This window comes from Sipha flava, unplaced genomic scaffold (genome assembly GCF_003268045.1).
Source record: "Sipha flava isolate LNK unplaced genomic scaffold, YSA_version1 24_pilon_pilon, whole genome shotgun sequence".
Classification (NCBI taxonomy): Eukaryota; Metazoa; Arthropoda; class Insecta; order Hemiptera; family Aphididae; genus Sipha; species Sipha flava.
In genome coordinates, this window is record NW_020272899.1 from 180653 (window position 1) to 195036 (window position 14384).

The following is a 14384-nucleotide window of genomic DNA, read 5'->3' on the forward strand; positions in this document are numbered from 1 at the left end:
TATGTACGTTTGACGACAAGCTTTATCTACAAAACAGCAAAATAGTTATACAAATAAGTGTTGATAAATAATAATTGAATAGATAAAAATGTAACATTTTCTGATGAAAATGGTAAAATAATAATTATGTATATTACATGGGGTAAACACGGTTTAAAGTATCTAAAACAAAACGATTAAGTTACCACCTAAATATATTTTCAATTGACTTATTAAAAACGGACCCTATCCAACCACTCACAAGTATATAAACTCCGTATAATCACTCAGAGTAGACAAAAAAATAATTCATTATCATAATTATTATCTGGATAAAAAAATATTGACATTTTACCTAGTCTATAAATTATGAATAATGATTGGTTGCTAGACCAACAAAACGATTATTTTTTTTTCATAATATTGTCAAACTTATATACCTGTTAATAAAAGAGAATTAAAATATCAAAAAATATATTTAACTTATGAAATTTACTATAAAATATATAATATTAAAGTTAAATTGTGTTGTTTTGCATTTCATTATAATAGTTACTTCTATTTTTATAAATCGAAATTTTTTCAAATGTACTATACTTTGTAGGGTTAGACACTAATAACGTTGTTACGATCACACACACATACATTACATTATATTGATGGAAAAATATTTTTTTTAAAAACTTAAAAAGGATTTTTAATACAGTAAACAAGAATAGAATTATTTTAATTATGAAATAAAATTATTAATAGCTTTTTAATCTTTATTTTTTTTTTTATTTTTAATAAATATTATTTTAGTTACAAAATATTCCTGGAAATCTACAATTATGTAATAATCTTTAATAATATTTTTATGTTAATAGAATTTTTTCCTAAAGTATTAAGTAAAAAAAATACTGTGATCTGAAAAAGTTTATTAAATTAGCAAATTGATAGAAACAACAAGTTAAAATTTTCATGTAAGTAATAAATAATTATTTAGAAGACCAGATTTGTTTATAGACTCAATATTACCAAAATACATTACTAACTGCCTTGATATAATACGTACTTAGTATTAATATGCAAATCGCAAATTCAAAATAATCTCAGGATTTAATAGTAGGTACCCTCAAATGTAGTTAAAAAATTATAAATAGTATATGGATTAAACATTTAAAATTTAATTAAAATTTAAATTAATACAACATACTGAATTATATTTACCTATTAATTTTTCAATTAAATTAAAATTCTTTGCGAAGAAATTAAATATTTATTAATATTAAATAACTAGAAGTTATGTTAATTAAACTGACATTCTTTAACTATTTGAATGGTTATTACAAACAGAAATATAGTTGGTAATTTAACTAAATATATTACTTTGGGATAAAAAAAAAAAAAAAAAAGACACAACGAATGAAAGATTACATAATAGATATATAATCTTGTGAAATTTAATTGTAATCACTTAAGTTTTATATTCATTCGCTTCAATCATACATTATTAAAACTTAATAAATTAAAATTAAAATGCACATTAATAAATGCGATGTAATAATATATTATTTAAAGAAACAATACGAGTAGGTAAATATGTTTTATACAAGTAATAATATTCATGTGTAAAGTATAACCATAATTTTACTTTTTATTCAATTATTAAAATCTGAAAATATTTCTAATTCAAAATTATATCCTTAAAAAAAGCCAAAGAAATTTTTTAGGTTGGTGATAAAAATATAATATTTAAATCACATTGTATTTATTGTTTTAAACTGTTCCATACTTCTTGGTAAATTTTTACCGTCAAAATCACAATCATAGCAAAAATATAACTTGTGACAAGGTTCAATAATATACAAGGTTCAACATAAAGAGGCATTTTTTGTCAAATCATTCAAACAAGATACATGTATTAGTAAAACATATTTTAAATATGTATTGAACACTCTATGTATTAATATTCTTCATAAAAATCTTACTTAAGTAAACGAGAGTTAATATTGTTAAGTTTCTTTGATGTGTCTAATATACATCATCGGTACAAGAAAAACTCAAAGAGGACTTTATATTATAACAACGAGAAAGATGATTGTTGTACAAAAAACTTTTTTCCTTAAGTTGTACTCAAGTGCATTAACTGTTTTAAAGATAGTAGAGTCTTTTATCTTATACGTAGTAAATCAAAATTTAGTTCTCTTTATATAATAAATTCTTTAGCATATTTTAGTTTCAATATTTATAGAAAAAAAATATATACTCGTATTCAGTATTTATTAGATATACGGTATATTATACTAAATACTTTTAGAGAGTACTAACTATATGTATTTAGTTTTATTAAGATTAATAGCTTTTTAGAAGTTGAAACTTTTAGTTAATTGTATATTTCTAATTTTTTTTATAGTTCCTTCTATTTATTTATTTATACAAATATAATATCTTATACAGTTGTTTGTTAGTAAGTATATTATTATCATTTTATATTATTTTCTATTACATATGGCCACTATTTATTATCAAGTGTTAATCAAATATCAATGAATATTTTTACTATAGTATTTCAAATGTTAATAATTAATAATTGTCCTTCAAAAAGTATGAATAAGTTTACTAGTCTTTAATAATTTAAAATCATTACTTCCAGAACTCCAAGCATAATTTGATTTTTTTAAAATCCACAACGAATTATTAGTATCTAGATTAGCCAACGAGTTGGAAGTATACTCTTTGCAATTTCATGTAGTACATATCAAATATATTAAAGTATACAGAGAAGTTTATAAGAATATAATATGATGGGGGATTTGTTTAGAGTTCATAGTTTATTTACACATGTTTCAAATTCACGAACGAATCAATAATCCTAAAACAATATTATTCATACTGATCTGATATATCAACATTTCCGTCGAATCGTGATGTGTACTTCACGCAGGTCTGTGTTTATAATTGCACGTTTCATTAAGTAAGACTTTCAGATTATAAATTTATATATATACGTACACATTTTTATTTTTATTTAATTTTTTGAATGGATTCAAAAGTTTGGACAGCTCACGAGTAATGATAGATTGCCTACCAGCCAGTGTTAGTAAAGAGAAGGTCATTTCGGAAAATTCCGCGACGTGCGCTCGTAGGCATAGTAAGTATTTTTTGTGAGTTTAGTGATGGACGGATGCATTCATGTAGGGAGGAGGTTCGTGTGTGGCGCTCACCAATCGATTATAACGTGTGTCGACCTAATGCGTCGTAACAGCTACGTGTATGAGACGTGCAATATCACATCCAACCGCAAACATCTGTTGATTATCAATAGTGAATAAATATATGAAAAAAGTGGTATGTTCTGTTACTCTAAGCAACGAGTAAAGAATGAAAATTAACGGTGGAGGAGGCGTTGTTTGGAGAATTTAAAAAAAAAACCAGAAAGGCTGTACAAATTATAGGACAAAATTACATTTTAGACATGATTAATTTTTCTTTCTAAATTAAAAAAATAAAATGTGTTTACTCAAATAAAAATATACGACAAGCAGAGGGGTATAGACTTCTTGTTCAATTTTAGCTACGCTACTGACTGGCGGAAGGTTATTGCTTCCGCCCAGATTGCGTATAAAATGAAAATACGATCCACGTACAAAAGTTGGGTTCGCCACTGAAACCGATGGTCTATTCTTCATCACATCATTCATCGACCATGGTTTCCATTATTCTTGAAATTCATCGATTTCGCTTTGTTTTATGCTTCAAATGAATGCAAAAAAAAAGTAAAATAAATACCTGTAAATCGAATGAGAAAACGTTTAGATTTTTAATACCTATATCGTAGTACGATTGGCTTTTATTATATTCAAGTTTTTATTTTAATAATGCTGAAGTGTTCGAAAGCAAATTCTCTAATTTTATTAAAATAATGTAATTGATAGAAAGCAACACACTGGGTTAAAGTAATTCGAAAATATCCCTAGTAACACAAAGTGCAATACTTCTGATACGGATTTCGGTTTAACTGTGCAAAAACGTTTATTACGAGCAAAACAAAACAATACAAATAAACACATCATTGTTAGACCGATCAGCATTTAACAGCTTCTCCGGTCATCGGTATCTCACTACAAACCACAATCCTGTTGTGATATTTTCCTTGTCTTCTTATTTTCACACACATACACGTATACAAACATGCACATTGTATCGTTACATCACTAACGTTCACGTGAATACTATATCTCTAAAATTAGTCACTGAGATAAACAGAAGATTCACGATTTGTAGCTTATGCATAGGCTGTGGCAGCGGTTATGGTACTCAAGGGTTCAGTGGCATAGCCAAGATTTTTAAATGGGAAAGGCTGAACACTTTTTTAGGCAGATTAGGTAAAAGAAGATTTAAGTTTTTACCCTTCGTCCCCTCAACATCAAGTTTATAATTGTATTTCCAGCATTTTAAAATAGTATTAATAATATTAGATCAATTATAATTAACAATCGTAATAAATTATCGGTGGTTAGTTGCGGTAGCATCGCCGCAACATAACAATGAATGATTGTTATCACGGTAGAAGTAAATACGATTATGAAGGTATCAAAGAAAAAAGCCAGTTATTCGTCAACATTTAGTTAGTACTATAGTTTTAAAATACTTAAATATCAAATAGTAATGTACTAGTATAGTACATATCTATAAACATGATCCATAAGGGAGGAGACAATAGGCCTCTTAGTCCTTTCCCTTGACTATGCCACTGTAAGGGTTAACGCAGTTGAACGGTTTTTCCTGAGGGATCTGGACGAAAAGGAAAGGTCAAAATTGACTTTGAGCGTAGTGGCACACGTAATGCGCTATCTCAGCTCACGGGGGGAGTGTTTTCACGAGTGCGTCCAGTATCGGCGGTGGTGTCATGGGACACGGTGGTAGGAGTGGAAAGAAAAAAACACTATACGTCCTGTGCACGGCGGCGTTTTATTAGTGCACATGTAGTAACGCTATAAAACCTCATGGCAGTCAATTCCCTGCATACACCATCACCCTCGAATGGAACGTTTCTTCCCCATCCCTATATCACCTGCCCCGATACCTTGCCGACCCTCGTTCAACTAAAAGTGTCTCTTTTGTGCACGTGCGATGAGGTCTCTCCAGATTCGCGCCGTCGTCTTTTGTTTTATTCCGACGGCATACACCGTGCCACGCCATCCATTAATCACCTCACGGTCTGGCCTTGTTTCCTCCTGTTCATCGCCGTTCGGCCGGGTTGACACGGGCCATTGCGGTGGCCATATGCGCCCGTTGCTAAAATTGACTGACGAGCCACATAAACTCATCTGCGTGGTCCGCCCACCTGATAAAATCGGGTCGGCGAAGTTGCGATCCGTAAAGTGTTCACACCAAGTGGAGTCATAAGTGTAAGACGATTCACCCAGATAAACCCAATGTTCCGGTCCTGTGGTGGAGTCGTGCATGGCAAAGAATGTTTCAACGACTGTTGTCTCTTGTCACGTATCTGTACGTTTGGGAAAATACGAGTATATAGTTTTTAACGACGCGTTTCGGAGCAAATGTCTATCGCACGTGATATATTTCAAATAAGGTTCATTTTTTTTTTTTTATTACAATATTTTTAGTACTATAATATTAGATCTAGAAGATTATTATTATTTTTTAAAAACGTACAATTTAGAGACCGGGGATATTGACCGTCCTAGAGCTAATGATCGGATATGTAAACTTACCGAACTTGATGTAAATTGTTATGGCAAAAAAAAATTATAATTATATATAAATCAAATTTTAAATATAATTTCTCTTTCTTCTAAAGGAAAAATGCATTTTTAATTACAAACTAAAAAGAAAAATAATTATATTTATATTTTAATGTATGAAATCGAATATCGAGAAAAGAAAAATTGTGAGTATTTAAAGCTTAAACGAGCGTATAGTAGTGTCACTTTATTTCACGTTTCACATCTGATATTTCATTTTATTACTTGTTAAAAATTGTAATATTTTTTAATTTACTGTAATTATGGCAATTACTTCGACTGATCAAAACATTTTTTTTTTTTTTTGTTAATGATATGAGTCAACCGAAATAATGTTCGTTGTTTAATAAAAATCATACCCTGTGCTTATTAGTAATATACACATAGTTATTTTTCTCATATAATATTATTTCTATAAATATATTCATATTTCGCAAGTTAAACAATGATAGTTATTTAATTACTAAGAAAGTATAATATAGATATTGATTGATTCAGTATATATAATTGAACCGTCAATTTGAAGCGATAAAGATTTACCAAAGAAAATAATTAAAAATTAGAGCTTCGAAGTGAATATTAGAAACTCGATCATTGGAGATACCATAAATACCATAGATTTAAATTCATTAAAAGATGCAGAGAGAGATGTAAGTTGAGCATGGCAAATATTGTGGAATTCTTGAATTTGTGAAAATAGCTGTAAAGCATTTTAGTGTTCATTATATATTTTATATATGTAATATGTAGGAAACATCTTTGATTTTTTAATTGCTACAGTTATTTCAGTTTTTACTAAAAATGTAAAAAATATTTTTGTCTAAAATTTTAATTTTCAGTAATTCGTTTCAATATATTGAAAAATAAAAAACAGACACAAATGTCGAAATCTATTAATTTCTTTACCGGATCAGTAATAGACTTTCTGGAAAAGATATATCATGATATATCATACCCAAATACTTGTTTACAAGTTACTGTAAACCAATATTTTCTATCTTATTAATTATAATACAATATATTATAAAAAAATTGTAAAATGATCCATCATTTCTAGTATGGTTTCAATACTGATTAACAAGTGTTTTACTGTAAGAATCCAGAAAATATCAATTGATTTAAATAAAAAAAAAAAAAACAAAATTTGTTATTGATTTTAAGATCATATTGTTTAAATTAATTTTATAATCATATTATTTTAAAAATTAATACTCTTTATTGATTTGATCAATGCAATGTTTGAGTGCTAATATTAACACTTCTATATTTTCGATGGAATGTCAATTATATATTTATTATATCATAGTGTATTCGGTATGCATAAAAAAGAAAAAGAAGAGTTCGAAAAAGTTGATCATTAAAAAAATGTATATATATCCATATTATTATTCTTGAACATCACATTATTGTGTACTCGTATTACTGATGTACATATAAGTAATAGGAACCAAAAATCGTCAAAATATTATTTTTATAAATATTTATTCTGAACATAAATTTGTATATATGTGAATAATTATTTATTTTTTATATGAATATGTGTGGGATTCCACCACCCACTTCATCTACAAAAATATAAATAAATTTTTCCACTGTATCATTTACATGTTAAGATAAACGTGAATAGCTTTCCTTAGAGTACGAAATATATTCTCGTCACGATTTGTGTTTTGGTCATAATATATTATAATAGTATGACGATATTGTTATTTCGAAAGTACAATTGATGTCGACAATATTATTTTAACTAATTGTTGCTCCTTTAGAATACGTCAGGGACGTATTTATGGAGTGGTAAAGTAGATAATGCGTTTCCAATCCCCTTATAACTCTAAAAATTAATTTTTCAAATTAAATACCTATGTAAGATATCAATTTTTCTTCATTTTTATAAAAATTGGAAATTTTCATTCATGTTATAATATAATTAAAAGATAACATAGAAAAATACCATAATTGTTCCTACTAGTTTTTTATATTTTCGTTTCTAGAAGCGATGGTTTTTTTTTTTTCAACTGGAGCACTTGTTTTTTAAAAATATTATTGATGATGAAATTAATATAGTGAATATTTAAAAATTTGTATTGAATTAATTAATTTTGAGCTACTTTCAAACAATAGTTCTGATTAAACAACTAATTTTAAACATCGAGGTGGATAAAATATCTTGATAAAATATATCTTTAAGTTTTTTAATAAATAAATTACAATATAATAAAAATTAGTAAAAGGGCACAAATATTTGGTCTTAAATTAATAGGTTTTTTTAATCTTTGCTCTCCCGATTTATCGAATGAAAAACTAAAACTAAAATATGTCATTTTTTTGTATATTCTATCATACTCGTATGTGTATCACACTAAATAAGTGTACGATAAAAAAAAAAAAATATTCTGAATTAAACTTTCGTTATTATTTTTCTGCGGAACGGGAGTGGTGAGATATAAGAAAGATACGAATTTAATAGTCTGTTGTGAATTTAATCATGTAAGATTTTAGATTTTATTTCCTCTGTACAAAAGAGAATTAAAATCCAACAATTTATGTACTGATAAATTGGTTTTGTTGTAATGATTAACGTTTGTAAATGTTTGTAAACCGACTATTGATTCTCGTTTTCACGGCTTTGTGAATCATTTTATTGATTAAATCTGCACTTTTTTTTTTTTCATCTAAGTGGTTCAAAATAATAATATATTATTACCATTGCCTTAACATCGATTTAATTTCAATCATTTTTTTCTCCAACCGTCTGTTCAAAGAGTATTTTTTGTGCCCCAATAAGGCAGCACATTATATGTGTTTAATAACTAAACTGCCACGAACAGAACTTATAAAAACTGACTTAACGTACCATATATAATAGTTTACAATGTGTACACATGAATCTATTGTTGTTATAATATTATTATGTTGACACAAAATAAAGTAAAAATGAACCTATTTTATGACGATATTGTGAGTTTTTTATTTATTAATATAAAATGTTTATTGCTTTAATATTATATTATTTAATTATAATAAAATAAAGAAACGAAATTAAATTGAAATGTAAAAAAGGTGATTTTTTTTTTAATTTTTCTAATTTTAAGACTAGAATCTGATATGCAATAACACGAAATTGACTAGTTCTCATTTTTCGAGAATAACATAATTTGATAATGAAACTATAGCTAAGAATTATAGTATTAGTTTATTTTGTATCAAATTACTTTATATATTTTAAGATGAAGATGATGGTAATAAATAAAGAATATTAATTGAAGTTACATCTAAATGGTATAACATTTTACAAATTTACTTAAGTTGTGCTCTGGATTAAGAATATATAATTTAATTTATAACTATCAGTGTCATTCCTCTTAAATAGATATCAGAAATTTAAAATCATGTCGACGGAGTCACACAAATTTACATCTTTGAGACAAGCTAGGAAATCAGTCTCTATTGCAGAAAAAGAGGTAAGATTGTTATTTAATAGCCATTACTATTTAAACTCAGTGTTGGTTTATGTAGTGTTTATACATTTAATTATATTCATATTATTATGAAATACAGTTAATTGGAATCAAAATAATTTACATAAATAGTATTTATCATTGCAATTTGAATTATTTACAATTTAATACAATTTCATATTTACTAACTATTAATAAATTTAAATTGTCAGTTTTTTTTTAAGAACTCTTTGATAAAGTTACATTATGTTGAATCATTATAATATTATTAAAAAGCAATCATAATATTATCTTATGTTAGCTGGTTAAAGGTTCATTAATGTATCGAAAAATCTCAAATAATATATAAAATTAATAAATATAAACATATTTTGTTATTTATATAGAACGGATTTATATATTTCAATAAATACAAGTAATATAAAATAATTTAAAAATATATGTGGTTTAAAATTGTATATGTATACGTATATTAAGATTATTTTTAAAATTATCATGTTTTTGTCATTTATTATTTTATTTTAATTTTTAATGTTTTCTTTTTTTTTTGAGTATAATTTAACTATAAAATTTATAAATACAATTAAAAAATATTTATTTCATCATAATTTATGTAATAGAAAATATGTGAAGTATTCAATTATTTATAAAATTTAATTTGTAAAATATTGTAAATCCATAGAGGTTGTACAGTGTATTATAAAAGTTTTATGGTTTTTTTTTATATTATGATGATGGATTTTAATGTGATATTAAATAATATGATAATATAAAAATGCTTTAAGTATAATTAAATTATTGTTAATCTATTATAATACGTATTATAATTTTTTTATATTTGAGATCTAAAACAATAAACGTTACGTTGTAAATTATGAGAAATAATTACAACAAATCATACACGTTTGGGAAGATAGCCCCTCCCACCATGTCCAATAGAATCCGGACTTGTTTACAAATTTAGTAACTTTTTATTAACTAAATGTAACCGACACCAAACAATTTTCAACCAAACAGTTTCTGAAAAAATCCAATTTTTATTTCGGAAGGGTTAACATTTTATTAACTTTCAATGTTCGATACGTAACGCAAATATAAATACTTTTAATTTGCTACGATAGATAAATTATAATTCCTTTAATTTTTTTTTTTTTTTTTGTACCTATTTATATGTATTGTATTTTATTATACCTATAGCAATTGCGAAATTTTCCAAAATTGCAGTACTTTGAAAGTTTGAAACTCTTGTAATTGCTAAATAAAAAAATATATTAGTACCTACTTATAGTTTATCATTTGCAACTGATTCACAAGACTTATTTTACTTGCAAAATTAATATTTCCCTCGAAGGAAAAGTATGAGTTTCTATTAGTTACTAAAAGGTTACTAAATTTGAGGACAGGTCCGGATTCGATTGAACATGGTGGGGGGGCAACTTCACGGACGTAAATCATACAGCTATTAAGTTTAAATAGTGTAAGTTATATGTTTTACTATATTGACTTAATGGGTAATATAATTTATTAATATTTATATATTGTTATTGTAAATATTAATACTATATTTTATACTTACTACGGTAGCTACATAAACACTAGCTGTATGTTCGCTGAAGAGAAATCCCTATTTATCTAAACTGTAACATTATAACGGAAGCGTATTCACTTTATTAACTCAAAAATAACTTAATTACCATGTTCCAAAGACAGTTGAAAATCACCTGATCAGAATTAAATTATGTAGCTTTTATAGTCTTAGGGAAACCATTGAAGGCGGGGGGGTTGAAGTAGGAGAGAAGTGGATGAGAGTTTGCTTTGTTTCCTTTAACAATATGGCAATTAAAATGTACTGTATTTTCTGCCTTATTACCCATAGCGTTCTTGAAAACGAGGTCTTTCACATAATTATAATAAATATTTTATTCGTTTTTGATCAATAATTTCGAAATGTATCTAGTACACTAAGTAGAGTTGAATTTATATTTCACGAAAAGGTAAGTCATTAATTAATAATCAAAAACTAAATACAATTAAAAAAAAAAAAAAAAAGTGTTTATTTATTTTCATTTATATTGTAAATATAATAATAAAGGCACTTTTTGATGCCATATGTTTTTATATTTGCATTTTTATATATGTTTGACAAATAAAATAAAAAATGGTTTTCCAAAAATAAATTTTAAAATATTAATAATAAAAACGTTATTCCCTAGTTATCTATAATATACTTGAGTAAATATTTTGTTCAAATTTGATTGTGCGTATTCATTAATTTATAACTTAAAACTTATTCTTATATATAGTATTTATGTCAATCTAGTATTGAGTAATTAAATTGACATAGTTTTGGTTGTTTGAGTAAAAAAAATGGAAAGAAAAAAATTATATTTTATTTTAAAATTCAATTCTATTTTATATTCAAATTGTTAATCAACATAAATAGTATTAAATATAATACAGGATTTTTGTAGTTTAACAATACTTAAATCGCTGAATTTAAACTTTTTAAACTATATTCCAATTGGAAAGTTCATGATCTAAGGTTAAAGTATTTTTAGTGGTTTTAATGTCACATAAAGAAACATTTACCTCTAGTGTCATTACGGATTTTAGTTGCAAAGTTTATACTTTCAATGGATTCCATAATAAACAGACGTTTTAAAATAATCGAAAATATCACGGGAAATGATAAAAAGTGATTGTTTTTTTTTTTTTTTTAGAAATGATTAATAGTTATAAAAAAAGTTATAGTTAATAAAAATACTTCGTTTATAGTTATTATTGTATTGGTTTAAAAAAAAAATGTACTAAGAATATTTAACTATACGTTTTCCATTGTTAATATTTTCAATTTTTAAACATTCTTATTATATATTTTATATTCGTTTATATAAATTTTTAAAAAGGAACTAATAATATTATCTTGTATTAAGTGATAAATAATTTGTACATAAAGCTTTATAATTTTAGCTACATTTATATACAAGTAAATACATTAAAATAATAAATATTTATTAACAAATATATTTCATAGATAATTATGGTAATGTCACATCTGGCAATTAAGATAGTTAAAACCATATATATTGTCTTAAAATAAATCTAAGCATTTGAAGTATATAGGTTAGAGTTCAAAAATAATAACTACTACCTTTTGTAGCTATTATTATCTATCATTATAGATAGTATATGTTTATGATATTTTGTATTATGTCTATATAAACCGCAGAAACTGCACTGCAATAATGACTTAGTTGGCACAAATGACTAACGTGGAAGGATAAAGTCACGTAATATCGTCATAATGTTTAAGCAAATTAATTTTATTGATAGAATGGGTCGACTCAGATATATCATTAGAGTTATTTTCAGCTATTATTTTAATTCCTGTTTATATATAGAGTTCAGTATAACTAACGATAAAGTATGTATCTATGCATAAACTTTGTAAAAGTTATGAATTTTTTTTAATAATAACTATTTTATACGATTTTGTTCAGAATAAAAACTAATTTTGTTTGACATTTTGCGGATAACGATCGAAAAAAATATCGTATTTGAATATACAATTCTCTTAACCTGATGACATTTCATACAATAAGAAACTGTGTAAATTCATTTTTGATTTTAACAATATAATATTTTTCCGCAGATGGACTTGACAATATGAACAATAATTGCGTGGTCCATGTGTGTGTACACAAATAATTGTGTATATCAGTTTTATTTACTCTGTGATTATCGTTGTTGATTTCCATTTTATTTACACCAATCTGAGTTTCCCAGGAGTGCTTTGCCATTTTATAAGGGTTCGACCTTATGAACACTTGCGTTTTATTTATTTGTGCTTCATGACGACGCAATATCTGGGGATCTGCCTTTTGGGACTACTTTATTCTCGCTTTATACAACCACTGGTATTGTTGGTATATTATAATAGTTTGTTGTGGTACCGATGAATAAAACTGAATATCAACCATCGGCTAGCAAATTGTCATTTGGAGTTTATATGTAAATTAAACAGGTCCCCGAGGAGGATTTTTTAAACAAACTCACAATTGCGTACATCAAACGTCGTTCTGGCTTATTCCCAAAAACAAGGCTTATAATGTTGTACGGATGCTCGTTATCCGTTCTATTAAACCAATATTAAAGCGAGGACTGAACCTCGGTTATAGATTAAATATTGGTCACGACTGTTCGTCTATGAAAAGTGCACTAAACGATTATAAACGATTAATAACGCGAGAAACACATTAGTCCCAGAATAATAGTCTATAATACGATTTGTAATATATAATAATAGATTTTTCAAGAACAATGAGAGAGGAAAGAAATATTAATTATGATATCCGAAATCTGCATCCTGTGGCAAAGTGACAGTAAAATGTTTAACTGATATTCAGTTCACTTTTACGCTGGAATTCTGAAGAGACTGATCCAGGGGCAGGAAATGAGAGCTCAGTTGCCAATTTTCCTCCTAGAACTTATAATTACATTCGTTCTGAGAAAAACTTGCAATTTTGAGTGACGACGAAATTAGCTCTTTAAAAACATGTATAATTTATGGAGCTATGTCCACAAGGTGCAATATGAACATTTAAGCATGCGTATCTATCTGGGACAAAAAAAAAACAATTTTTATAGGTATTTGTCTGAACTACACGTTGGATAATCAATAATAAAATAATGAAAAAAAAAAAAATTGTAAATAGTTAATACTCATTTATAAATATGCGAATAAATAGTTTAGGCCTGGATTATTGTTATAGTTGTAAAGTATGATCGGTTTCAAATTAAAAATTCATCGTCAGGTACATACAAATTCAATACATAGTTGCAATTTTATTGATATTATGTATATCTAATGATAAATCTTTAGTTTAAAACCGTTTGTACATTTATTTATTTATGTATTGAATAATAAATGCTTATAATAATATATTTTATTATAATATATACGCGGATAACGATATCCCTCAAACCTGTGATCGTTCGCAAGGACCACAATACATATGAATCGTCGAGAGAGAAAAGAATTCATTCGATATTCTCATATTTCTCTGTGCTTCTCATACGCTCTCGCATCTCTTTCTTCTCACTCCCCTGTAGGTATAGTTGACCCGCAACCCTATCACACTCACTCACAGTACTCACCTAATTTTTCTCGTTTCTTCCCCACCTACATCATATGCGT

At 26.4% G+C, this 14384-nt stretch overlaps 1 protein-coding gene across 3 annotated transcripts in view; it reads left to right on the top strand.

Annotated features, from left to right (window-relative positions):
* LOC112684458 (prolyl endopeptidase FAP) overlaps positions 1-14384 on the top strand; it is a 234175-nt gene that overhangs the window by 124677 nt on the left and 95114 nt on the right. The window contains exon 2 of one of the 3 annotated variants that reach the window (XM_025556001.1): positions 9100-9190. The exons of the other annotated variants lie outside the window; for them this stretch is intronic. Within the exon in view, the coding sequence (XP_025411786.1) occupies positions 9119-9190 (72 nt within the window). The 5' untranslated portion in view covers positions 9100-9118. The remainder of the gene's footprint in view (positions 1-9099; positions 9191-14384) is intronic. 3 annotated transcript variants of the gene reach the window in all.